Source organism: Panonychus citri, unplaced genomic scaffold (genome assembly GCF_014898815.1).
Source record: "Panonychus citri isolate SS breed McGregor unplaced genomic scaffold, ASM1489881v1 Contig00040, whole genome shotgun sequence".
In the NCBI taxonomy this organism is placed as follows: Eukaryota; Metazoa; Arthropoda; class Arachnida; order Trombidiformes; family Tetranychidae; genus Panonychus; species Panonychus citri.
Genome location: NW_026515445.1, coordinates 1,297,560 through 1,324,703, shown reverse-complemented (window position 1 = coordinate 1,324,703; position 27,144 = coordinate 1,297,560). Strand labels below are relative to the sequence as shown.

At 32.9% G+C, this 27,144-nt stretch overlaps 5 protein-coding genes and 1 non-coding gene across 6 annotated transcripts; 3 read left to right on the top strand and 3 right to left on the bottom strand.

Moving 5' to 3' along the window:
• Nucleotides 1-8: 8 nt before the first annotated feature.
• On the top strand, nucleotides 9-13,228 carry LOC128397949 (uncharacterized). The gene is made up of 8 exons (XM_053358746.1): nucleotides 9-231; nucleotides 2,094-2,246; nucleotides 2,328-2,468; nucleotides 2,908-2,973; nucleotides 5,318-5,533; nucleotides 7,033-7,550; nucleotides 9,920-11,731; nucleotides 12,132-13,228. The coding sequence occupies exons 1-8, from the start codon at nucleotides 143-145 to the stop codon at nucleotides 13,076-13,078; spliced, it is 3,942 nt and encodes a 1,313-aa protein (XP_053214721.1). The 5' UTR covers nucleotides 9-142; the 3' UTR covers nucleotides 13,079-13,228.
• Nucleotides 13,229-13,393: 165 nt separating this feature from the next.
• Nucleotides 13,394-15,849, bottom strand: LOC128397954 (uncharacterized). The gene is made up of 4 exons (XM_053358750.1): nucleotides 14,783-15,849; nucleotides 13,945-14,604; nucleotides 13,597-13,866; nucleotides 13,394-13,535 (listed from the first exon to the last, which is right to left on the bottom strand). The coding sequence occupies exons 1-3, from the start codon at nucleotides 15,651-15,653 to the stop codon at nucleotides 13,676-13,678; spliced, it is 1,722 nt and encodes a 573-aa protein (XP_053214725.1). The 5' UTR covers nucleotides 15,654-15,849; the 3' UTR covers nucleotides 13,394-13,535; nucleotides 13,597-13,675.
• A 127-nt stretch (nucleotides 15,850-15,976) lies between these two features.
• Nucleotides 15,977-18,713, top strand: LOC128397952 (elongator complex protein 2-like). Its single transcript, XM_053358748.1, has 4 exons — nucleotides 15,977-16,257; nucleotides 16,316-16,762; nucleotides 16,831-18,370; nucleotides 18,451-18,713. The coding sequence occupies exons 1-4, from the start codon at nucleotides 16,053-16,055 to the stop codon at nucleotides 18,569-18,571; spliced, it is 2,313 nt and encodes a 770-aa protein (XP_053214723.1). The 5' UTR covers nucleotides 15,977-16,052; the 3' UTR covers nucleotides 18,572-18,713.
• Nucleotides 18,714-18,890: 177 nt separating this feature from the next.
• LOC128397975 (signal peptidase complex subunit 1-like) lies at nucleotides 18,891-19,708 on the top strand. The gene is made up of 3 exons (XM_053358776.1): nucleotides 18,891-19,098; nucleotides 19,183-19,329; nucleotides 19,407-19,708. Exons 1-3 carry the CDS (start codon nucleotides 19,063-19,065, stop codon nucleotides 19,551-19,553), a joined length of 330 nt encoding a protein of 109 aa, XP_053214751.1. The 5' UTR covers nucleotides 18,891-19,062; the 3' UTR covers nucleotides 19,554-19,708.
• A 252-nt stretch (nucleotides 19,709-19,960) lies between these two features.
• Nucleotides 19,961-27,050, bottom strand: LOC128397948 (GRB10-interacting GYF protein 2-like). The gene is given in 11 exon segments (XM_053358745.1): nucleotides 19,961-20,668; nucleotides 20,747-20,910; nucleotides 21,003-21,105; nucleotides 21,199-21,510; nucleotides 21,513-21,687; nucleotides 21,755-22,112; nucleotides 22,520-22,607; nucleotides 22,794-23,613; nucleotides 23,693-25,813; nucleotides 25,933-26,147; nucleotides 26,260-27,050. Coding segments are annotated over 10 exon segments (4,398 nt in total). The 5' UTR covers nucleotides 25,968-26,147; nucleotides 26,260-27,050; the 3' UTR covers nucleotides 19,961-20,446.
• Nucleotides 26,911-27,074, bottom strand: LOC128398016 (U1 spliceosomal RNA). The gene has a single exon (XR_008327031.1). It is a non-coding gene; the product is annotated as a U1 spliceosomal RNA (small nuclear RNA).
• Between the last annotated feature and the right edge of the window lie 70 nt (nucleotides 27,075-27,144).

Genomic DNA, 27,144 nt, shown 5'->3' with positions numbered 1-27,144 from the left:
GAGAAAAGATGAAAAGTGAGAAGAGGTTAAAGTAAGAGAGATGCGAAGATGAAGCAAATGGATAAACTTTAGTTTAGAGTTTGAATGTTGATTGAATGTTGGCCAAACGAAGGCTAATGTTACGAGTTAATTGTTAATAGTGATGAATTTTAATCATAATATTGTGTGGATAACACTAATTGTGGTGATCACCAATGGAATATCGGTAACTTTGAACAAAATCGCCAATCGGTAAGTCGCTAATTCTCGTCGCCATTTTCACTTTTGTTTCTCGCTCTTTCTTTTCCTTTGTCCTTACATAACCCTTTTCATTTGTTCTATTCTCTTTTCCCTCTAATTTCTCGTGTCAACAATTGACAACATTAATTTAATTCTCAAAATGTTGTCATATTCTCAATTGTCTCTCTCTCTCTCTTTCCCTTTTAAAACATTAATTAATTTGCTCAACAAAACATTTAATGAAGATGAGTCGTTGATTCAACATTTTCAATTAGATCGTAAATATTAGTGCATGACAGTCTAAATTATTCTAAAGAGAAGAAGCTTATTTTTTCTGTTAATATATTCTTTTTTTCTGTTTTCTTTTCTCGAAGAAAATGATTTATAAAAAGACATCTTTTGGTTTTATGAATTACTTTTGCTCAATGACAGGAAATGTACATGTAGATCTACCATTAATAGTTGAACTGAAAAACATTTTCAATGTATTGGCTCCTCCTTTACACCCACTCGTATGATCCATTCCCATACACATGATGTAAAAAAGGGTAAGGAATCACAGTAGTAATCATATTGTGTAACAAGTGTGTTGTCTCATCCTTTCTGCTGAACAAATTGTTGTATAATCAGCGTAATTTTCACCCAAACCTTTTCACCTTCAACACCCAAAATCAAAAGCAATAACAAGCAGAAAGAGAGTACAACCTAATCCAATTATCATTAACAGGTTAACATCCATGTAATCATTTGGTAAATAGTAAATCATCACCGAGATTAGTAGAGTTAATCAGCGAGAAGATGGAGAGGAAAGAGAAAGAGAAAGAGAAAGAGAGAGAATGAGTGAGTTAGAGGGAAAAGAAAACGAAACCAGAGTAACATTTTCATCAATGGAAAAAATAGTAAAATACCGGAAAAGAAAATCTCATATTTACTATACGCCCACCTTCATATCAACTGTCATTTAATAAATTCAATGGAAAAGTAAACAGGGAGTGAACAATTTACTCTTCTCGGTGTAAATTTGATTTAATTAAATTGAGTTCATTGGTGGTGAAAACTTGATTCAAATATAATGTATAATTGATTAACAAATTGAATCTGGTCATTGATCGTTATATTAAAAAATGTTTATTCAATGTCACACATTTGGTGTAACAATATTTTTCTCAATGAGAAATTGATTCAATTTAAATCTAATTCATTATCAATAATAGTGAAATAAGATAAATGATTTTTTTTAAATTATTGATTCTCATTGGAAAGAAAGAAACAATTTGATTACTTTTACCATTATTTTCAATAGATATTGTTATTATTTTCCATGGTAAAAATATCCATTCCTAAGCGAAAGTGATCAATTGATTCACTTTCACCTAAGTCATTAATCCTTTTTTATCCTCATCTTATTTTCGTAATGGCTGTTGAGTGTTGATATAATAGTAATAATGATTCAGTGATGGTCATCCTCTTTTTCCTCATCTTCCTCCTCCACAATCACCTTAACCATCCTCTCTCTCTCTCTCTCTCTCTCATCCTCATACTCATCTTGATGATGATAACTTTTTTATTTGATAAAAATCTTCCTCTCTCAAGATGATGATTATCATCACAGTGATGATGATAAAGTTATTCCATCTTTCAATTCAATCAAGTATATAAATTGATGTGCTGACTAGACAGAGTCACAGCATAAGTTTTGTATTGAATAAAAAAAGATCAACCATTATTCAGAATGAATATTTTACTGAGCACCCATGAGATGCTAAAATCTACTAAACAATATTGTTTGAATAATACACTTATTTTTCACTGCGAATTAATAAAATTGATATTAATTCAATTTTCCATTGTTTATTTCCTCTTTCTCCCTTTAGAGTGACTAAAAATGATGAAATTAGAGCTGAAGAAATTGGTAAATACTCATTTAATTGTAACAATTATAATCACCAATCTATTGAAATCAAAGGGAGCCCAATGAAAACTCTGAATACCTCAAGTCTATCCAATTGTACTTCACTTCATAAACTGTAAGTCCTCATCTCATTTCTTAATCAACTTAATTATCGTTTTCTTTTTCATCTTTCTTTTCCTCATCAATCAATTACCAGAACTATTTCTGACTGTCAAAATTTATCTCTTTGGCCTGAACTTAATGAAACAGTTTCTTTAGAACATATTTCCTTCGATCGAACTTCAATTCAAACCATTTCTCCAACATTATGTATCTCATCAGCCAATCTTAAAACTCTGTAAGTATTTAACCTGTTCCATATCAAATCGAGTTACTTCTTACCCATGATAATAATCACCACGAGCATTAAAAATATTGAAGTATTATTATCATATTTTCAGGCCATTTACTTTTTGCTACTCAACTTTTTACAGTTCAATTTACATGTTAAATGTAAAAAAAGTATGATGGTTATTATCATCATTTATATTATTACCATTATCATGATAGATCAGAATTACGTTTGATTTGTCTTTCGTTCATTTCAGAATAATCTTATCTGCTCTCAGTTTCAGTTTCTACAACATCAACGCCATCATAACGATAACAATAATATAACTAATATGATATAATACATAATATTTTTCCATTACTTTGAATCCATTCCCATGATGATAGGCACTGAAATTGGATAACAATATAACAACTCACCTTATTATCTGATTAATATTTTACAGAGTTGTCAAATCAAGTCGATTAAAGTACATGCCAACATTAACTAATTGTACCAGACTGGAATTACTGTGAGTATTTCGTTTGAGTAACATGCTGATAATCATTTGTTGATTACCTTTTCAACCTAATAAGTTAAAGTTATTTAACTGTTTCACTTGTATATTAATATCTATTTGAATGAATGAATGAATGAGCTGGTTGTAAAATTGATCTCATCTCGAATATTGTAAAACCAGTCACTTTTGTGTTCAGCTCGGAATGATGATAACTATAATATATTATCATCATAATATTATATTGACTCTCATTGTGTAAAGATTGCATGGTTATGTTGATGGTTCAATGAATTCTGTCAAAGTTGAAATGATATTAGTTCCATTAGAATTGAATTTTTTGCGTATTCGTTTCCCTCTCTCTCTCTCTAAAGTCTTCTCTGATTATTTCTTGAGATGTGTTTACCATTGGCAGAATTGATAATATCTCACCATAGAGATACATGTTCAGGTTTATATTCTCAGTATTTTATTTTTACTATTATTCTCTTTTACGAAACTTTCTTTCTCTTCTTTGGTGAAAAGGAAAAGGTTCAGAAGATCTTAACCAGAATATTTGAACATCTCAGGATATTTGAATAATCTGAAAATAATAGAATAGTCAAAATAGATATTTCCATGGATTCTGCCCATCAGCATTATCCATGATTCCTCATGATTGGTTTAGGATAAAATTATTATCCAAATTGTACCAATTCAATTGATTTCCTATTCGTTGGATCGATGACCCTTTAGTTTCTGACCATTTTTCGGTCCAACCAAACAAATCAAACGGTCCGTTGATTCCCAATTAACTTAACCAAAGGTAACGATCGTTGATAATTCATTAATCATGATTTAAATTATGACCAGTGGTCAATTCCCAGTGGTCAATAGTCAATTGTCAACAAAATGACTTTACTAGATAATCATAACTATGGAGATTAATTTCTGTTTAGATAAGCAAATTAATCTCTTTTAATAATCAATTTTAAATTATCTATCATTGTGTTGTCTTTTATATCACAATCATGATTAAATTATCATTTTCATGTTAACAAAACAAAGTGATAAAGACCATGATTACTAATTATCTGATCAAATCGCCAATTAATCAATAATCAAATGCTGACAACATGAAATTATCTAATCATTTATACCCTTGGTATACATGATACCATTTTTAGATTTACAATCAATCTAATTATGTTTCCTGAAGCTTAAACAGGGGATGCTGATTGTTTCAATCTAAACAGAGATTAAATTAAATCACTTTTTAATCACACCCTATGGCTTGAAGCCCAAATATTATTTCCCATAGACAAACAATTGAAACATACAAAAAGTTGAGTTTCCAGTGACATTATAACAAAGACTCATATTATTTCATATGCATGTAAAGCAATTATCCCGATTCTTGAAACTCTTCATGATGAGTTAACGATTAGTTCCAAATCCTTGGATAACAATCAATCTCTTCTACTCCATATACATAAAACATTCAACTTTTTTAATTCCAATTTAGTTGATCTAAAATTTCAGAATTGATTCTAGGTTAGTTTAATCTTAGAACTTTTTTCCTCTGTTAATCTAATGTTATTCGAGACTTTGAAACCTAAACATCTAATCTTCAGGTAATTGCAATTTACATCTACTATTAACTTACTAACTATGATTATCTCTTGAATTTGAAATTTTTTGTCTGCAAACAATTTAAATTGAAATATTTTCTCATGATTAATTGTTTCTCATGAAAATTTAATGCCAAATATTACAACAATATCTCAGAATCATTAATCATGCAGTGTTAACTCACCTTTACTATTTGTCTGTATTGATGATTATTACTTAATTAATTCATGATTAACTGATCAGTTTACGCAACAGCAGATAGTGTATCTAAATTATATATTATGATGATGATAATTTGATTAGATATAATTAATCAAACGTTGACCTTTCAACTCTTATTGTTATTGTAATGTTTTGATGTAATCACAATCTAACTAATTGTCCACTTGAAAATTAATCAATTGATATTGTTGATAATGTTTCAACTACATAATAATAATTGAAATGACTTGATGTTAAATTATTAATTACTTACTTTCTGTTTGATTCTAAATCAATTCTGTTTGACTGATTCAATTTCATTTCTAATCAAATTAAATTAACAATCAGTCTGAATCAGCCTCTAAATCCTCATGATTTACTCTCAACAATTAGTAATTGTCACAGCAAATAAAGTTTACCAATAAATTGATTACAATTTACTCACTAAATTATGTTACTATTAATTACCAAGAGTCATTTGTTTTATCACTAATTTCAATTTCACTCATTGAGCGATCATCATTTTTTATGCTAATTTTAATTACAGAGATCTAAGTTACAATCAACTAATTATGGTTGGAGAGAAACATTTTATTACTCAAAGGAGATTAACTCACTTATTTTTAAGCCACAATTGGATTCAACAAATCCATGACAACTCGTTCATTGGATTGGAGAGCTTAATCGTGTTAGATTTATCCAATAATCTAATTAAATCAATTCATCCAAATTCATTTCTACCTCTTCACAACCTCCGAGATCTGTAAGTAATATCACAATAATCATTATCTAATCATCTGATACTCTATATTGTTACCAATACAATTACCTCTTATCACTTAACATCACAGTTAAGACACAATGAGCATTAACTAGTTACACTTATGATCTGAATCATTTTCATGATTAACTGTTATATGAATATTTTTTTTCTCTCTACTTACAATAAGATAACGGTATTGAACTATTAATCGCAATGTCAATGGTCTTAATGATGGTTAAGAAGCATAAACAGTTAGTTGACTTACATTGGGTAAAAAATATTCTACTTCCGGGTTTCATTAAGAAATTGATACTTCCTATTGTGTAAAGTAAAACCATTTTGCAGATAAAACAGATCGCTCTCGATTAATATCTAACTAATGTTGATGACAATTAGTTACAATCAGTTAACTAACTTGATATATATTCTGATAAACAATATTTACTCCCAAACAATCAACTAACAAGTTAACAAACTTTGACGTTTTGTGTCTTTCAGAAGGAAAACATTTCGAGGGTAAAACAACATTGAAAGAAAAAGAAGAAGAGAAAACCCTTTCCTCTCTCAATTCTTGACCAATCCAACCAAAGTAGAATTGTTATTTCTTAAATCTTTGTGTTATTCTCAGTATTATTACCAGAATCATGCTGAGGATTGATGAGAAAATTGGAAATATCAACGGGGAGTTATTCTCATTTCCTTGAGAATAACTTTCTTTCCTCAGAATTTTTGATAAGTATGAAAAGATGTTCTGATATGATATAACTCTCAAGTAAAGTTGAGGTGAATTCTGTTTACAATGAACACAAAACTCTGAAGAATCATGAAGATCAGAATACAGAGAGATGATAATAACATTACCGTGTTGATATTATTATTATCATTTCATGATTCCAATAATAACAATAACTGTAAATACTATCAGTCAAAACTGTTTTATAACCCTCGAGCTATTGATAGATGCCCAATGTATCATTCATATTATTATCATTATAATTAATATTCTGTCTTTTTTTTGTTATCATCCAATTGATTAAATCAATTTTAATCGTTAATGATAATCTGATTCATGATTATGTTTGTCGAGTTTTCATTTTTCATTTGACAATAATCTTGACTCGATCGAGTTGAATATTGATCTAATTATCAACTGTCAAGTTAATCAAGTTGAAACATTTCGTTTAGAATCACCAATGATTGAGATAAATTAATTAATTATCATTAATTTGGTCCCTGTTTCTCTGTTAGAATCATATTGCAATTTAGACTTGGATTGTGTTTGTTAACTGAGTAAATTGCTGAATAATTAACTTGCTAATCTTATTCTTCTTGGTTAGTTCTTGACAATTAACTTTTAACTTGTTGCTCAATAAATTTAATTAACCTAATTAGTTCGTAATTGTAATTGTTTATTGTTCTGTCTGTCTGTCAATTAAATCCTCCAGTTATCTAGTTATTGTATTGTTTTAACTGTCGATTTCTCATTTGATTTCATTTAGCAATTTAGGGACCAACAAATTTGCATCTCTACCCACAACTGGATTAAAGGGTCTCCATCAGATTAAGGTTCACAATAATCCTTTCTTAATCTCATTCCCTGGACCAGAGTTTTTCCCATCTATCCAAGTATTAGCTCTTTCTTATGCTTATCATTGCTGTCAGTTCAATAATCTTCCAGATGAAACATCATCATCTCCTTTCTCATTCTTATCATCATCTTCATCTTCATCTTCATCTTCACCATCATCTTCATCATTATCAACCCGAATCAATCATTTTGAAGAGGACATTATCTGGCTCCATCGGGATGATGTTAACATGTCCATTTGGAATACAACTTGGCCTAATACTTGGGTAGTCCGAAATAATTTATCTTCTCAAAGCTGGACACCGGAAACAGAATCCATTTTGAGAAATATTAGTCAATTCTCTGAGGAGTATCTAGATGATTACAGAACTGAGATAAATTATGACAATATTGTTATCAAATATCCTATCAAGTGCCTTCCACAACCAAGTAAGTTGATTAATATTAAATTTACAATTAACTTAATATTTATTACGATATAATACAAATGTAATAATCAAATTAATCATCTTCTCATTAATTTAAACCTTTTTTTTGCCATCATTTAACTGTCAATTATTATTATACAATCAACAATATTTGCTCTTACTCATTTTATTGACCATTTGAATTAATGGTCATCCATCCATATAATTATTTAAGATTCAGTCGACGTCCAATGTTAATTGTTACCGATATCATTAAGTGTTATTATTATCATCATTGGAGTAATTATATTATCATAGTTACTCTCATCAATTCCAATCCAATTAGTGTATTAGTTTTGGTGTATTTCGATTATAAAAATGTTAATGTCCAGTCAAAATTTGATATTCATTCAATTGTCCAGCTAATAGTTATTGTTATTACGAATCGACATTAGATTAAATGAAAAATTGATTATTAGCCATCAGATTGTTATTTTAATTATATTTTCATGTAGACTATGTTTCAACAATGATGATGATGGTAATAATTATGTAATGGTCAGTTATCGACATGATTTGAGGTCAATAAAGGTTAGTTATAGATTAGATTAGTGATAACAGGCAAAAGGGTAAATGGTAATTGAGTGGATTTATTGTTGTGTAAACATGATTGTAGTCCAAAAGTAAACACTGTGAATAATCAAACTATTATTATCATTAGAAAATCAATTCCTTATGGATCTAAACAAATACTGATGATGAAGATAATAACTATATCATGGATGATGATGACCAGTCAATTTTTATTAGTGGTGTAACAATGTTACTTGAGATTTACAGATGACTGATTTAATTGAAAACCGAGGAAAGATGACAGAAAATGACAATTCAAGTGAATAATGATTAACTCTCATCATCCAAGCTAAATTGCCCCTTTTTGATTGTTATTGTGAACAATCAACAAACAAACAAATAATCAGACTGATTTAATCATTGATTCGTATTCGTATCTCATCATATTATTAGATATGAAATTGAGATTCAATCATTTCAATCAATCCCATGAAAAGATCGTAACAATTGTGTGTTGGCTTTACGTCAAAATATTAACTAAATTGTATGTTAATGATTAAGAAACAAGATTTTACTTTCAAATGGATTATCCGTTTCAATGTCTATTCCTTGTTAATTTTGTTTTTCGTTAAATTGTGTCAACCCTCGTGAGCTGAATATCAATTTATTTTAACAACAATTTAGTTTACATATGATTATTTGCTTTTCTACTTTCAACAATTGACGCAATCAAAAGTTATCATTGATTAACATTAGTTTGTTACTAGTTAATAACAGTTGAGATAAATAATATTGTTATTCAATAGAAACTTCAACTAACAATATTGATCCATTTAGGAAGAAGGTGTTAATCATGATGAATTAATCGGAAGCTTATTGTCAGATTATTAGATTAAATCTTTCACTATCAGTGAATAATTTTCGCTTGATTGTTTTACGTTTAATTTAATATTCTGAGCAATTAATTCAGTGAAAATTGTTTGCAAAAGTTTTATTAGTTTATCAATAAGTTGAATTGATTTTATACTTTAACATATTTAGTATTTACCTTTTGTTTACCTTTCTACAAACTTGTATTGATTTTGATTCAATTGCATTGACCTCAACTATTAACTTGATTGCTGGACTATGGTTTTGGTTTAGTCTTTAATATTTATCTTAATCAACCTCCTACAAAGTAACAATACAAATCAACAGGGAGTTAATTGAGTTGAGTTAATTTATCATCATTATAAGACTCGATCAGTCGCCATTGTTTACCTAATGTAGTAATTGTAATGATCATGATAATGTTATTTGATTGTAATAAGAACAAAAAAAGTTAACAATTTGAATCAATAACTTTTTTTTTCTCAATGATTAATAATTAAATTAGTTTATTATTGTTACCATTATCTTCTTGAAATGATCTGAATCAACAATTTCAAATGTTCCCAATCAATATAAACTGTTTGATGAACATTGAATGTATTTATGAAAACTCATCGACTAATTGTAACCCATTAACAAGACAATCAACTGGCAAGTTGTACAATTAACCCGATAAAGAGGAGAAAAACTGTCAACGGTTACAATTAACTTGAATTAAATTGTTGCAGAAAAGAAAAGTTATTTTCTAATAAAAAGGTTGATCACTTTTCGATTAACCTTATCATTCATCAAATTATATTAAATGTTGTTGTTGATCGATAAAAGGAGATGGAAACAAAATCGATAACTTTTGTGTAACTTTATTAAATATCTATTATGATACAATATTTGTCGATAATGGTTATTAATCATCCAACTCTTTTCTTTTTCTCTTTGATTGTCCATTAGGTCCATTCACTCCATGTGAAGATCTGTTCGATTGGTGGACACTTCGATGTGGTGTTTGGATTGTTTTTCTTCTCGCTCTTCTTGGTAATGGGGTAGTGGTCGTGGTTCTACTTTTCGGACGTTCTAAGCTCGATGTACCTCGATTTCTTGTCTGTAATCTCGCAGCAGCTGATTTTCTAATGGGCATTTATTTAGGTATGTTGGCGATTGTTGATGCTGCCACTTTGGGCGATTACAAAGTATATGCGCTTCCCTGGCAACGTTCATTTGGCTGTCAGATCGCGGGATTTCTTGGTGTTCTGTCAACCGAACTTTCTGTTTACACCTTGGCCGTTATAACGTGTGAACGTAATTATGCCATCACTCACGCGATGCATTTGAATAAACGATTATCTCTGAAACACGCTGCATACATTATGACCATCGGTTGGGCTTTCGCTCTTCTTATGGCTTTTCTCCCTCTTTTTGGTATCTCTGATTATCGTAAATTCGCTGTTTGTTTACCTTTCGAAATTACGGACTTTTGGTCTCGAACTTATGTAATCTCATTGATTGTTGTCAATGGATTTGCTTTTTTTATTCTAATGGGATGTTACCTGCGAATGTATTGTGCCATTAGAGGTTCTCAAGCTTGGAACTCAAATGATTCTCGAATCGCTAAGCGAATGGCTCTATTAGTCTTCACCGATTTCCTCTGTTGGGCTCCGATCGCTTTTTTTACCTTAACAGCAATCGCTGGTTATGAGCTTATTACTCTTGCTGAGGCCAAAGTTTTTACCGTTTTTGTTTTACCTTTAAATTCATGTGCCAATCCTTTCCTTTATGCCATTTTCACGAAACAATTCAAGAAAGATTGTGTCCTTTTATGTAAGAGAATTGAAGAGTCGCGAGTTACCCGTGGGATTGGTCGAGGTCGAAATAGTTCCAATTTCTCCAATCGACATACACCAATTAATACAAATTCAATCGTTGATAAGAAAAGTTCTGGAGATAGTGAGAAGTTGGTTTGTCGATGTGGACTAACATCAGCTGAACCTTCAAATATATCTATTAATAAGTTAATTCTCAATGGTAATTGTAACGGTCAACCTTTGTTCCGTAAAATGGCCACAAAATGGTGGCAAGGGAGATCATCAGCGACGAAAGAAATACCCGTGCGATTAGATTCAACAGACTCAACAAGTTGTCCCAGTCGACACACTCGACGATCACAAAATGGACCAAATAATAGACTAGATTCAATTTCAAGTGGTAACTTCTCATCAAGATCGGACTCATGGAGACACGGGTACATTTCGCCGCAACTTTTAACAATGAAACGTCCAATTGCGATGGTTCGTCGTCGGTCATCTTGGACTGCTTCATCTTCGACTTCTACAACTCGTAAACTGTCCACGACTCGATCAAGTGTTTCAAGTGATTCTTCGTCCGCTGTGTTTCGTCACGATCTAAAAGGTTCTACTAGACTTCCGATTGTTGATGATTATTTAATTACCGTCAACTCGAACAACCAAATTAGAAATTCACTCATCAACTCAACTAATTCAACTATAAACAGAAAACCGACAACCAAAGCCACTTTTCTGTGTCCTGAATGTACAAGAATCAATTTAATTAACCAAAATGAGAGTTCGAGTATCAACGTTAATCACATTGGAAATAAATTGAGCCGTGAAACTGAAAAGATAATGATGGCTGGTGTAATTCCGAAGACCAAAGATTCATCCAAGTTTTTCACCAAATTAACTGAATTATCTCGTGCTAAGGATAAGAATCATGAATCAAGAGAAAAACGTTACATCTTATCATCAGGTTAATCATTTTAATCATCATTAACATTAAACTAGATTATTGTAGAGGAAGAAAGATTCAACCTCAGCTAAAGATACAATTGTTGTTTCAATTATCTTCAAGTTTTCACATTAATCACTCAGAATTTAGCTTAACGTTGATTTGATTTTAGTTGGTTAATGATCCTTTTTTCAGACAACTGAATTTGCTCATGATCTTTCAGATGAATGATGAAGACTAGTTGCTAGTAGAGAGAGAGAGAGAGAGAGAGACATCAATTTTTATCAGTAAACGAATTTAAAAGAAACTCAATATCTAAAATTCCCATTCCCTAATTGTGGTGAAAATCGTAATCATATTTCATTGATTTCTCTTTAATTTGATTTTTTTCTTTCCAATTTATTGTCATGTTACCATTTAGGTGAAAGCATCAAGAACGAAACAACGGAAACATCATTACAAGACAGTATAGCGACTGACACACAAATGGGTTCGAGTCGATCCAATTCAATTAGTTCACCATTAACAGAGATTCAGATTGAATGTACTGATGATGATGAGGATTTTATGACTGGTGATTACGATGATGATGATGATTTGTTTACTCCATCGAGAGATAATTCATTTACTTTATATCCAGAACTTGAAAGCAGTCGTGCCTCATCTAATTTAAGCATTCGAACTCAAATACCTCGAGGTGGATCTTCTAGTCCAGGAATGGAGGTCAGAAGCAACGTGGAGGTTGAACTGTATGTCAATGGTCAACGAGAAGTAAATGAAGGAAATAATTTAACAGTTGAGAACAATTTAAACGACGAATCAACAGGAAAAACTGGTAATTTATCAAAGAATAGAAAAGTTTCATCTGATAATTCATTGAAAAGTCCATTCCAAGTTATTCCTTCCCTGTTAAAGTCTTTCTCAAGTGTCGGTTCCCAGTTATTTGGTAAATCGAGTTCGGCTTTACAGAAACTTGACAATAAATCGCATCAAAACAATCGTGTTAATAGTCACAACAATAACAACAATTATCTTAATCACGATAAAACTCAGAAGGCTGAAAATTCAAGATATTTATTGCCAACATCATCAACTAATGGAATCGCTGAATACACTATGAGAGTTTCCAAATCGTGTCAAACGATGGTGACATCAGAAAACTTTGAATCAACTCTTCGTAAAAGCTGTACCGTTGAACAATTAGCTGATCCAACTTGGAGTGCCCAACAATTAATTTCTAGTCCAAATAATATAATTAAATTAAAGAAAGTTGATTCGCCGATTGCAATTGAAAGAGATGATAATCTAGTTAATCTTCAACTAGAAGAGGACTTACCTTTAATTTTTTTAACTCAACAAGAAGTTTAATCAACATGATTGTTGTTCCGTGTTATTACAATTAAATCGACTAATTCAAGACTGTTTTTCCTTTTTCTAAATTATTGTTACTGTTTTCCATTGTTATTCACAATTAAGACTAATTGTTAAAAGTACAAATATAAAAGACAAAAAAACATATCATTTTGTAATAATGTCATAAAAAAATCCAAGATAAAATCAATCGTGATTTGTGGTTAATATTTAATTGATTCAAAGTAGATTTTCATAACAAGAACAAAATTTTCGGGTGACTTCGTCCTCGATACAATTGCTTTCATTTCCTGGCTTATTGAGGCGATCGATATCACCATCTAAACTCCATTTGTATATAACTTTTTTGAACCTTTTAAGGACGAGTGACAATCGCTCTCAAAATCGCATTTGATGGAGAAACGTTCAGAACAAGTTCCATTCTGTCCGGATGAGATGAGGTTCCCTGAAAAAACTGCAAAGAAAAATCAGTCTTTAGTTATCAACATTGTGATCGAAATTATTTTTTTGATTACCATCGCTTTCAGAATATTTTTCAATTCAGTTTTCGACAATAACCAGCGTAATCATTCAGTCGGTGGTTAATATCATCCATTAATGATCTCGCAGCTTTTTAACAGCTAAAGATGATAATTGTAGAACTTGACCTGAATTCGAAGCTCGACATGAGCAATATTCCGATGGAATCCTCGCTTGTAAACAATTTCGAGTAAAAGGAACTTCTTGTCTCCATATTGAATAAGCTCTTTTAACTTCATTCGAATTGATTAATTCTTCATAGTTACCTGTTTGAATGAGCGAAATGGTTTAGAAAAAGTTATGATAATTTTAAATTTTCATAATACCATTGAACCAAATCTAACCTGAAGCGATATCTTTCAAAATTTCTCTGACATCAAGCCAAGTTGTTAATCTATTTTGATTTCGAGTTAAATACTTTGCTAAATGTGGATGACGTTTTGTTAATTTCTTAGGTAGATGAATATTGAACAAAGGTAATCTTGACTCGTATTGACCATATTCAGTGGTCATTTGTCCACCAAAACGTGGCCCATGATCACCCATCAATATAAAAACTGTATCTTCAAGTTGAGCTGAATAGATATTAATAAAATCAGCTAATTGCTGGTCAACATATTGAATTTTGTTGAAATTATCTGCCAATGGTTCGATAAGAAATGACCACAGAAAGTAAGGTAATTTAGATGAGCTGGTTAAATTAACAAATTGTCTCACTTGCTTCAACCAATCAGTCAATTTAGGCTGACGACCGAAACACTTATTAGTCTTGTGATAACCCATTTCAAATTCCATTTGTGCCCAATGAGCCCTTGGGTACCAATCGGTAGGTGGATTTAAAAATCCATCTTTCCTCAAATTGAATAATCCCAATGATGGATAATCCTCAATGTAACCGGTCAGATAATCAGCTCTTTTAAAATCTTTCCAGATTAAATCTAAATCATCGAATGGTCCAACTTCGTCTACATGGTTTGACCATTCGCCGTAAGAAACATGATGACCTGTTTTTCATGAGAATTGGAAAACCGTTTAAAGTAAATTGGTTAATTGTTCAGCTTTCAAACAGAAAACAATAAACAAGTCAAACAGTACTGTTGACTGAAAGTGAAACTTAAGTAGCTAATTGTTTGATCAACAGTCAGTGTTAATTAGTAGCTTTCGTTTGGTAATTATCTTTACCTGTTAGAAGTGGAATCATATTTTTCCAGGTATCGTCGCCGAAAATGTTCAATCCTTTCAATATGAAATTACTTGAAAGTTTATTCAGTGATTTTGATGTTTGTTTCATGAACCTTTCGAAGTTGAGTCTCGAAGTGGACTCAAGTACCAAGATTAATACCGAAGGTTTAATTTGGTCGCTTTTAACCGTTGGTATCGATGATTTTTTCTCAATTAACTGTGAAACTTTCAATGGCCAAGAATGGATTCGATTGTAGACCTTTTCGTCTCCGTTTATACACTTAATCGCTACGAATTGCGAATTAGTCGATTTCATGTTGAGCGAAAATCCTTCTATCATCTCGATTGCTCTATATTCCAGGTCATAATCTTCGAGTAATTCAAATGGTCGATACGCACATTTAACCGAATGTCGTTTCTTGGGTAATTTCAACACGACAATCGGATCACGATCATTCATCGAGGTTAATTGTTGGCCATTAGTTAATTTTAACATTTCTTCAACTCCTGGGCTAATGTCATCATAGCATTTAAACTTATCATGGTTGTAATTAACAATAAAACTTTTAATTATCGGATCAAATGGATCCATGTTGATTGGCAGTGAACAATTTGAAGGCGACTTTTTATCAAACCATTCAGAACGAGTTAAAGTCAAATCAGAATTTGATTCTTCGATTTCGAGTTGATCAAACAATTTAACATCGGATTTAAATTCATTATTGTTTCCAACAAAAACATGATAATAAGTGAATATTGTGATAACTGTAATAATTAAAGCAACAAGTGAATATAATTTGATAAACTTGAGTTTCATTTTTCTTTGAACTTTTTTCATGACAAACTCATCAAATTGGAAACGAATTGACATCAATCAATTGTAATCATGTTTATCTTTGACACCAACAAACAGGAAAGGAGAGATGCCAATTGTTGATTCAACTAAATCAACACAATTAACACTCTTGTTTTAATTTAATTTTCAGCTTCTTAATTGCTATCACCAAAAAAGTTCTGGTTTCTTTGAACTGCTAATCTAAGATCATTTTCATCTCTAAAATTATTCAAACCGATTGATTCAATGACAATTAGAAAGTAAGAAATTGTAAATAATCAATTTACTGACAATTTAATTTACAATTTACGAATCTTATCAGAATTTAATTTGGAAATGATCCCTTTTGATTCCATGTTTTGTTTTGTTTTGAAATTGTGGTTGTTTTGAATTTTTTATATTCTAATTTTATTAATTGTTTGAAGTTTAATTAAGATGAAGGAAGAAATTTTCTCGCACGAAATTAATTATCTATCTGCTAATTGTAACCATAAACCTCATGCTTTTGATCTTAGAGGTAATTTGATTGTGTATCCTTCATGTAATTCAATTTGTGTTTATGATTATGTTGATCATCAACATATTCAACTTCTTAATGGACACAATTCACAAGTTAATTGTGTTCGGTGGATTAAATCAGGTATGATTTCTGGTTAATTTGTTAAATATTCAATTTATTAATCGATAATCTCTGTTAGTTGATAGTTTTGTATCAGCTTCTAATGGCGGTCAAGCAATAATATGGACAAAAGGTGATAATGGTTATATTCCTGAATGTAAACTCTCAGTGCCTGATGATGGATTGATTAATGTTCACACAATCGTTACTTCATTAAATTGTCAAGGTTTCAAAAAGAATCATGTGAATTACTTTACATGTGCATCTTTGACCAGTGAAAAGGTTGGATTGTGGTTCAACGATCAATTTATCGACTTTATTGAGATGAAACAATTTATTTTCGATATACGATTAATCCAAAGTGATCAACAAATGTTTGGTGATGTTATTTTCATCAGTCTTGTTGGAAGCGGTTCAATGGTCCATCTCATGGCTTTTGATGAGAACAAGAATCTTCATAAACTAATCGAATTGGGTGGAAACGAAGACTGGATACAGTCTGTCGATATAATTTCCATAAATTCGAGTGAGTTATTCTTATTGAACAATTTCTAACGACTATTGCTAACAAAATTTTCTATTTCCCTTCCGTAGACTCTTTGTATTTAGCTACTGGATGTCAAGATCACTTTATAAGAGTTTGGAAAATTTCTCGAATTGATACTAACCGCTCTGAGAAAGGTCGTGTAGCCGAACTATTGAATAATTACTTCGAAGTGTCGATCGAAACTATTCTACTTGGTCACGAAGGTTGGGTTTACTCGGTACAATTTGTTGAAAACTCTTCTGGTAAAGTTGGTCTTCTATCCGCTTCAATGGACAAAAGTATTGTGCTTTGGTGTCAAGGAGAAGATGATGAAATTTGGACAGAATCTATTCGAGTTGGAGATGTTGGTGGAAGTGCTCTTGGTTTCGTTGGAGCTTTGATTAACCCACAGCTTAATTTGATAATTGGACAATCATTCAATGGAGCCTTACATGTATGGAGAAATAATAAAGAGACTGGATCATGGAGTCCAGAGGTTGGTCTCGGAGGCCATTGGGAGATTATCAATGATCTTTCATGGGAACCCAATGGAAATTTTCTGTTAACATGTTCATTAGATCAAACAACTCGTCTTCATGCCCCTTGGGCCAGGAAAGAGTCTTCCAAAACGACTTATCATGAAATCGCAAGACCTCAGATCCACGGCTACGATTTAAACTGTATCACAGTGATTGATGGGTTAACTTTTGCCTCTGGTGCCGATGAAAAAGTCATCAGAATTTTTGGTGCAACTAAATCATTTCTCCAAAGTTTCATCAACATTTCACAAGAGGATTTATCGAAACAATTAAAAGTAAATCGAGAGCTTCCCGAATGTGCTAGTGTACCTCCGTTGGGTCTATCCAACAAAGCGATTTATAGTGAAATTGACATGGACGAATACTTCAAGTCAGTCGTTCTGGACAAACCTCCATTGGAGGAGATTTTACAACAAAATACTCTTTGGCCTGAAATCGAAAAACTCTTTGGACATTCATATGAACTTTTCACTATCACATGTAATCATCGAGGTTCTTTACTAGCATCAGCTTGTAAAGCGAGTAAATCTGAAAGTGCCAATCTTATTATTTGGAATATCGGTCAAAACTTTAAAAAGTTACAAGAACTTCACTTCCACAGTTTAACTATTACCCAGACTCGATTCTCTCCGAATGATCGTTACCTTATCTCCGTTTCTCGTGATAGAACTTGGTGTCTTTATGAATTACAAGATTCAGAATCAAACGTAAACATAATTAAGATTGGAAACACCGATAAGAAGACTTGTCTCCATAGTCGGATAATTTGGGACGTCGCTTGGACTCCAGATAATCAGTATTTCGTCACTTGTTCTCGGGATAAAAAAGCCATTGTTTGGGGATTTGGTGGTGTTTCTGGTGACGGTGGACCAAGAAATTGCTTGGGTCCTGTCATGGCGATTTCTGATCACAATTTAGTTCTATCAGACCCAATTATCGCAATTGATATCGCCAGATATCGTGATTCAAATGGTTATGTTGTCGCTTTTGGTCTAGAAAATGGCAACATCAAGATTTATAAATGGTCAATAGAAACTAATTGGAAGTTAAAATTGTCAATTGATAATTGGTGAGATTCAATTCTATTCATAATTGATTATATCAAATTGTAGCTATTAACTAATTTTCTCTCATTATTTTCACTTTTAGTCACACATCACAAGTAAAAAAATTACGATTTAAACCTGGGAATCAATCACCCGATGGACTTTTATTAGCAAGTTGTGGAGATGATCGGAAAACAATAATTCATAAAATTGTAATTAACTAATCATCTAAATGCTCTTTCTATTTTCTATTGTCAATTAACTGATTATTTCTCTGTTCCTAATTGAATGACCTCGAAAAAGTTAAAAAAGAAAGCCATCCAACTAAAATATCTTGATTAAAATCAATAATCGATAACAACTTAATCATTAAATCGACTCATAAAGTGTTTGTTAATAAAATTAATTTTAAATGGTTAATAATTAAATTCTAAAATTATCGATAAAATAAAAGAAAAGGAATAAATAGAAATGCAATTCGGAAACGGTCCCTAATTCCATTCGTAAGCAAATCGATTACTCTGATCGCCAGAAGGTGGAAGCTCAATAGCTGAGTGAATATCCAATCACTTTAAGCCCAGTTGATTAAACTAAATTAATTTAGTTTGATTGTTGTTAATTTTTCACTAATTGTTGTTCTGTTTTACTTGGTAACTTTGAGTTTTTGTTTGTGGTTGTTCTGCTTTTATTAAGGATTAACAAATCATCTGCAATTATGTCAGGATTTCTTGAATCTATTCCAACTCATATGGTAAGATTCACATTGACAAATTGTCTCATTCTTGTTGTTTATTCATTTTTTTTCAATTTCTTTAATGTTTTCCTGGATAATTAGGATTTTGCTGGTCAGAAGAAAGCTGAGAAATTATTCCAAACGTTAATACTAACTGCTGCTGTCATTGGTTTAGGAATTGGCTACTATCATGAGCAGTTTTCTTACACCGTCTACTCCCTTGGTGCAGGATTTGTCATCTCTTGCTTGGTAAGTTTAACAATCTGTTGTGGTAAAGTGATTAACTAATTTGGTTTATTCATTATAACATTTTCTTCTTTGAACAGTTGACACTTCCACCTTGGCCCATGTACCGTAAACATCCAGTTAAATGGCAAAAGCGACGAAAAGAAACTTCTAAAGCAAACAAAGAAGATGAACCAACATCTTCTCCATCTTCTCCATCAGCAACCAAAGGCAAGAAAAAGAAATGATCAAAGGCTCTGATTGAATATTCTTTGAGTAAATAAACTTGTTCGAATTTTTCATCGAATTGTAACCTCTTATCACTCATCATATTCCGAACTTTTCTCTATTCACAAAATGATGGTGATTCTTAAAATAAAGAAAACAACTTTTTTCTATACAATTTGATTATTTACAGTTAATTAAAAGATTGTTACAATGTGTTCACGACGGATGATCGAATCATGAAAGATCCAATTTCAAGAATTCATTATAAATGTTCCTCTCGAATCGTTGTTACTCATTTTCTTGTTTGTCCTGATAAATTTTCTTCCAGAAGAAAACTTAATCGGATTAAATTTCTTCTTGAATGAATTAAATCAACTCATTTGCTTCACTAAAATACGATGACAATAAAAAAAGTTGACAAGATAAGTTAACTGTTTTTTTTACCAAATAATCTGATTGATTTCAATCTTTCAAAAAATTTGTTGCCTTATCATTAGGATTTTACAACAATTTACAATCAATTTAACGATGATTCTTAGTCAGAATTCTGACTGATGTTTCTTAGTGTTTTGATGGAATAATTTCCTTACATTAATTCGTTTTCTGTTTTTAAAGTGTCTTGGTGAGTAGACGAAAGAAATTTGATAAGCTAAGTCTTGGTTTAAGAAAAGCGCAAATCAAAGTTAACAGATTAGTTAAATGAACTTCAGTCACGAGGAGTCAGACTAATTAAGATAATCTTTTGCAGCAATTTAACGGGAGAATAAGACGAAGACGAGAAAGAGAACCAAATGAGAGATAATCGTGAAGAAAGGCGATAATAGCTGAAGATACTATTGGATCAACACATCGTTTCAGTTCTCGTTGAAAGTCATTCGTTTTCTAATCTCTAACAGAATCAAGTGTCGTTCATTTATTTATCCACTGTTTCAATTTCTCCTGCATTAATTCTGTCAGGATCAGATTGAATAGTGAATCCTAGGATTGAATTAGCAACTTTTTTCGCCTTTTTCTTTTTTTTCTTTGATGCGGCACCAGAATTACCATCTCCTCCATTATTATTGGATGACGGATTATTGTGTGATGATTTATTAACGGACGGAGTTATAGCAGGAGCTGGTCCCCACATCAGTTCCTGAAAAGTTGAAAAGATAATGAAAAAATTGTGAGGAATACTTTTCATTTATCTTCGCAGATGATCTTGACCGCTCACCTCTGATGCTTCTTTTTTAGCTTGATTGCGGAAATATGACCTTTTCTCCAAGAACTGATTGGCAAAATCTTTTGTTTCTTTAGTGTCACCCAGATAAGAGTTCACATAATCACTGACGTCAAATGGAGATTCAACATCTTTGAGAAATGCAATAAACGTAGGAACTGAAAGGGAAAATAAATGTAATATGATTTATAATTTTTATAATCAACCAAATGTAGAGGAGATTAATTAAAATGAGAATATTAAAACTCACTATCAATAGATGACTTATATTTGCTCAGCGCTCCAGTGCACCATATGGTGAACTCGTCAGGCTTTTGTCGACGCTGGTTACTAAATAGTTTCATCACAACTTCCTGATAAAAAATAAATCAAGAGAAAAATCAATAAAAAATGAACCTACTAAAATCTTATGAACACAAATTAACAGTAAATGAAACATCTCGAACCTCTTCTTTTCGAGATTTGGATTTGCCACTGGCCCCATTATTATTTCCACCACTGGACTTGATGTTGTGCTGCAAGGCACTACTTTCTTGGTTCTTAGATGCATTTTTGCTTTCTTTTGGGGCTGGGGTGTCCCAAAAAGCTTCTCCTATGTTACCTGTAAAATTTGGCCCCGGTGAAGATGTTTGATTCGAAGAACCTGTAATAATAGAAGATTGGCCCCAGGCATTGGTGGAAGACCCTTTCCAAGATAACTGACTGGCCGCGTTACTCCAGATTCCACAACTTGTAACCGTATTTTGTTTAACTGCTGCTTGTTTTTCTCTTCACTTTTCTTTTGCTTCTCAAGTTTCTGAGCTTCTTCTTTCTGAATTTCGGCCAACGTTTTCACTGGTGCTTGAGCTTGTTGCAAATGACTTCTAGCCCATGTCAATTGGTTTTTCTGTTTTTGCTGCTGCTCAAATAACTGTTGGGCATTTGATTGTTTTTCTCTGTAAAAATTGCAAATGCTTCCAAGTTAATAATCTATATTGGAGATAAAACCAACTGAATACTCACAAATAAATATTTTGCCTTTCAGTTTGTTGAGCTTGTTTAATTTTCTCTTCCTTTTCCTTGGCCTCTTGGAGTCTTTGAATTTCGGCAAGAGATATGGTTGAATTCTTTGTTTGACAAGCTTGACCCCAAATTTGTTTTGAAGAATTTTTATCACCTGAGTCTTCAGATGATTTCCAAATTTGTTGCGTAGGAAACTTTATAGAAGATGAATTTGCGTCAGGACTTGGAGAGTCGCTATCAAAGGACCAACCATCAGCTTTATCGGAATTAGTTCGATCAGGCCAGATTTTCTTAGATTCTTTCTGAATTTGGGTCTGTTGGTTTTGTACCTGTTTTTGGTTTTCTTTCCTCTCTTTGACTAAACGGTAAAAGAATAATAAAACAGTTAAAAATATATCAAATATCTAATACAATGTAATTATATTTTCAACGTGTAGTGAGTAAAACGTGTGTGTAGTCAATTGTTCAATGTAAATATTATCAATACTCTTTCTTGTGATTACATGGTGAAAAGAGAAAGAGGTCAGGTAAGAGATTTTAGTCTTTGCGAATGGGTAGAATAGTTCAATTCGAATGAACTGTAATCTATGTATTCGTGTTTCCAACAATCTAAACCATGAACATAATCTAATATTCAAGATCAAAAATCATTGTTGTAAAAAATGTGCCACGTCTAAAACTGTTTCAAACTAAATGATGACAAGGTGGATTCAAGTAGCCAGTGATAAAAAATCATTCAAGTTATGATATTGAGTTTAGACAAACCTTGTTGGTTTTGCTGAGCTTGCAGAAGTTGTTTTTGTAGTTGGTTTTGTTTTTGTTGGCTTAGTTGATTCGGTTTCCGGGCTTGATCCTGAAGAAGTAAGAACAATTTAGATATTAAAAGCTTGTTAAAAATATTTAAATATCACATGATAAAAAGTAAATCAATTAAATTGTGCAAAACCGGAACAAGCTATTAACTAGCAAATTAGCTCATGGCTTTGGTGAAACTGAGAATGACCATGAATGTAAAGCAAAAGGCAAACGATTAGCTTACCAGTTCTTGTTGCATCTGTTCTTGGTGCCTCAATATTTCGGCTTCTTCAGCTTCTTTCATGAGTCGTTGTCGTTCTGCTTCTCTCCGTTTCCTGAAAATCTCCTCAGCTCTCAACATTTCCTCGTGTTTTCGTCTTTCTTCTTCCAGTCTTTTCTTTTCTCTTTCAAGCTCGATTCTTTCTTGTTCCATTCTTCGTTTTTCATCCTCTTCTTCTCGTCTTCGGCGCTCCTCCTTATCTCTGAGTAATTCCTCTCTGAGTTTCTTTTCTTGCTCTAATTTACGGGTCAACTCTTCTATCCTTTGTTCTTCTTCTCTTTTACGTTGAGCTTCGACTGCCGCTCGTTTATGTGCTTCAATTTGCTCTTTCTCTAAAAGTTTCTTTTTCTCTTCAAGCTCTAATTTATCACGCTCACGTCTTTGTAATTCTTCCAATGCAGATGCAGTTATTACTCCTCCATTCCCTAAATCCCAGATACTTTGTGTTGATTGAGTAAGAAGTGGACCACTTCGAACAACTGGCACACCAAGTCTAGATAATTGTTCCATCACTGATTTCGGTTCGTCAGGAATGTTCGTCGGTTGAGGTGGAGTTGGTTGCATCCGCCTCTGTTCTGCTTGATGCTGAGCGGTTACATATTGCTGGACAAGGACACACTGTTGTTCTTGCGCTGATAATGTTGAGAATCCATCTTGTTTTTTCAGTTGATCTAAAAGCTGCCGCAACTGAGTTTGCATTTGTAGTTGTTGGTTCAAAAAAAATTGTCTCTGTATCTGATCTTGTTGGCGTTGTTGAAGAATCTGCTGTTGTCTAAAATTTTGTCTGAAAATATTTTCCAACAAAAAGATATTAGCGAAACGGAAAATGAGATTAAATTGGATAAATGAGCAACAAAACTTACGAGTAGAGAGAATTTGGCGACAAAGTAGACGGTAGCGCATCTGCATTGATAGACTTATTGGGTTGTGTTTGTTGTGTCATGTTAACTACTGGAGGAGGATTTTTATCAGTAATGAAAGGCATTCGACCCCATCCCTTAATTAACTCTCCTAATTGAGAGAATCTTTCATCACAGCCTCTCCTGACTAGTAGATCTACAGTGAAGTAACCCGAAACTAACCAATCATACATCTCTTGAGGTAAGAATGGACCTTGGATTTCACCCTGAGGATCACGATAAAACCATTTATATGCGTCTTCATGGTGAAGAGGAACAACTGTCATATTATTACTCTGTTTATCCCTGAGAACCCTTTCTTCTTGATCCGCTTCCGAAGTCCATTGAGCGACCATGTTTTCAGCAGCCTTTTCTAAATGAGACAAACCATCTTCTTCATGATGAGGTTTATGATTAGGGTTAATATGCGAGTTTTCCAAAAGAGTTTGAATGTGATGGTGAGTGTTCATTTGAGATTGTGGCTGAGGTTGAGATAATGCTTGAGGAGGATGTTGGTGAAGCATCTGAGACTGAAGTTGAGATTGTATTTGAGGTTGGTGTTGATTTTGGAGCTGAGGTTGAAGTTGAGACTGAATCTGCTGCTGTAACTGCGAAGGTAATTGGGATTGCAACTGCATTTGGGACTGCATTTGAGGCTGAAGGTGTGATTGAAACTGTGGCTGGAGCTGAGTTTGGAGAGAGGGTTGTAAAGCTGGATGCAATTGAGAAGTCATTTGCTGATTTTGAAGTTGAGACTGAATCTGTGGTAATATAGATGGCTGATGTTGATGGGATAACTGAGATTGTAGCTGAAACTGGGAGTCAATATTGTTATCGGACATTTTTGATATCGGCGGACCAGTCATAATTTTATTGTCATCAAATGGCGGAGCGCTGAGTTCATCATCGTCCAGGTCAACAAGTAACTTAGAATCATCCGGTGGAGCTTCATTCTTATCCATATTTACATTGTCATTAACTGAGTTGTTATGATCCATCACCTTCTTTTTTAAATCATTATGATCTTTAGAGTTATGACCAGGTGGATTATCTTTGATTTCATCGTCCATGCTTCCTTCACGAAACGCTCCAGACGCATCGAACGTTCCCACTCTGGCCTCACAAGACATGTCGTCGTCCAAGCTCCATTCAGGCAGATTACTCTTCCGTTCTTCATCATCCATGTCATCCCAACCTTCTGAATTTCTTTTATAATGATTTCCATAACCTCGACGCATAATTGGACCATTTCGATGTTGCTGATCCTCTCCTATTCCATCACGATCATCAGTTCTCCAAGAGTCATGATTTCTATTCCAGTTATCATCTGTTCTGCCACGAGCTCTCCAATTATTACGATCATCACTTCTACCACCTGATCTCCAGTTATCAGCAAGTCTAACGTCTTTCCTGTTCCTGTTTCCTTCATCACTACTTTCCCCTCTAGACAAAGATCTGTCAAAGCTTTTTTCCCTGGGCCCGTCTTCACTAATGCTAGAACTTTTTTCATAATTTTTTCTGAAGGCATCTCTTGGTTCACCAGTTTCCCCATTTTCATCATAGGGACCAGTTCTTTGATAATAAGCAGGTCTCCCACGTCCTCTACTTCTTTCAGCAGTCATACCTCCTCTCATGGTTCGTATGGCAGGACCAGTTGTCCTTTCATTAGGTGTAGCACCACTCACAGTGGCACTTCTTTCTGGTCGGTCACGTTCAGCATTACCAGCATTAGCATTCATCTTGTTAAGCCTCAACATGGCCTCACTGTTCACAGACCTAGACCACAAACGATGTTCATCTTCATTCATAGGGATGAGAGCAAGAGGTAGCTGGCATTTATCTACCGTTAAGGTCGGTATTTCTTTCAATTCGAGGGCCATATCGACGTTGTTATCAAATAAAGCTAACATTTCCTCACGCCCGTAACGATATTGAGCCAGTTTATATTTATTAATTGGGAAAAGAGTTGGTAGCGAGCTGTTGCTTGTTAGATTAGTTGTTGATGAAGGGATATTTTGATGATTGGAAACAGGATTAGCAGAAGCATTTTGGTGACTGACTCCTCCATCAGTTAAAGCACGAAGCCTTGAAGAAGAAAAAAAATTAAAACAGAATATTCATAATAATTAGAAGGGGAACAAAAATATGGGTTAAAAATGTGTTGTTGAAGAATCAAATTACTAATTGTTTAAACTAATTCTTACCATTCAGGCCCAAATCTGAGAACAGTTTCTGCCATGTTTAATCGGCTTAAATGTGATGCTGTCCAGTTAATTATCAAACAAGTGGAAAGAAGATAAATAAACAGAAACGTATACCAAGGATGATAAAACAAAGGATTTTCAGAGAATGGAGAAAATAGACTGCCAACAGCCTATGTGAACAAGCACAATGATTCAAGTGAACGAAACAAAGAGAACTGAGAGAGAGAAAAAGTAGCAAAGGATAAGAAACAATTTTCAATCAATTCAGGCCCATGGAAATTTGAATAAATCAACATAACAGTTAATCAAACAAGTGGAAACACTTACCGAGATACAGAATTAGTGACTATTGTTAAATATGAGAGAAAATAAGACCAAGAATGGAGAGAAAGAAAGAGCAAGATCAATAGAAAGAGAAGAAAAAGAGAGACACAGAGAAAGAATTATGAAAAGAAAAGAGAAAGAAAGACAGAGAAAAAAGAAAGTAAACTGAAAAAGAGAGAGAGAGAGAGATAAAGAAAAGAGCTCAATAAGAATCAATTTTTCGATGAGGTGAGAATTTAATTTTCTAATAACAATCAACGATTATTGTTGATTAATTTGAAGGTTACCTTGAAGACAAAAATGATCAACAATTAAAGGAACAAATTTAATTGAAATTTAATCACAAAGAACAGAAATACATATGTATAAACATAAGAACAAATGAAAATCTCAACTGTGAAGTGATGCGATCCTTGCGGCGAACAGAACAATTAAAGAAAAACAAACTCAACAAATTCAACAAGTGCGGCCTCTTGTGATTCCAAATACAATTAAAGGTTAACAGAAAACAAACACATTTGAATAAACGAAAAACAACAAAAATTGTAACAATTAAAACGCAAATGAAAAGACAATTGAATCAACCATCACCAATCAAATTCAATAGCGTCTTTGGTGTTCTTTGTGATTCTGTTGTTCGTTATAAAGGTTAAAGGGGCGCTGCGCGAACGCAATCACCCGCTACCAAAAATATCACTCCCCATCTAACTCGTTTTGAGCTAGTGGCGGGCTTCAGCCGCCCCCGGAGTGCAGTGAGAGGGCCTCGGCCCGGAGTCCCCGCCTTGGTGATCACGGGATTCTCGGAGCCAGGTAAGTATGGAGAGAGAGAGAGAGGTGACAAGGGGCTTTATACTCGACCGGGCAAATGAAAGTTACGGTTTGCGTTTT

Excerpts from the sequence above, each read along its gene's own strand:
- LOC128397949 (XM_053358746.1), top strand. The coding sequence starts at position 143 with ATGAATTTTAATCATAATATTGTGTGGATAACACTAATTGTGGTGATC. Across the intron at positions 2,247-2,327 it reads TGTACTTCACTTCATAAACT|AACTATTTCTGACTGTCAAA; the intron begins GTAAGTCCTCAT and ends ATCAATTACCAG. Across the intron at positions 5,534-7,032 it reads CTTCACAACCTCCGAGATCT|CAATTTAGGGACCAACAAAT; the intron begins GTAAGTAATATC and ends GATTTCATTTAG.
- LOC128397954 (XM_053358750.1), bottom strand. The coding sequence starts at position 15,653 with ATGTCAATTCGTTTCCAATTTGATGAGTTTGTCATGAAAAAAGTTCAA. Across the intron at positions 14,605-14,782 it reads TATGATTCCACTTCTAACAG|GTCATCATGTTTCTTACGGC; the intron begins GTAAAGATAATT and ends CATGAAAAACAG. Across the intron at positions 13,867-13,944 it reads TTTGAAAGATATCGCTTCAG|GTAACTATGAAGAATTAATC; the intron begins GTTAGATTTGGT and ends TCATTCAAACAG.
- LOC128397952 (XM_053358748.1), top strand. The coding sequence starts at position 16,053 with ATGAAGGAAGAAATTTTCTCGCACGAAATTAATTATCTATCTGCTAAT. Across the intron at positions 16,258-16,315 it reads TGTTCGGTGGATTAAATCAG|TTGATAGTTTTGTATCAGCT; the intron begins GTATGATTTCTG and ends AATCTCTGTTAG. Across the intron at positions 16,763-16,830 it reads TATAATTTCCATAAATTCGA|ACTCTTTGTATTTAGCTACT; the intron begins GTGAGTTATTCT and ends TCCCTTCCGTAG.
- LOC128397975 (XM_053358776.1), top strand. The coding sequence starts at position 19,063 with ATGTCAGGATTTCTTGAATCTATTCCAACTCATATG. Across the intron at positions 19,099-19,182 it reads AATCTATTCCAACTCATATG|GATTTTGCTGGTCAGAAGAA; the intron begins GTAAGATTCACA and ends CTGGATAATTAG. Across the intron at positions 19,330-19,406 it reads GATTTGTCATCTCTTGCTTG|TTGACACTTCCACCTTGGCC; the intron begins GTAAGTTTAACA and ends TTCTTTGAACAG.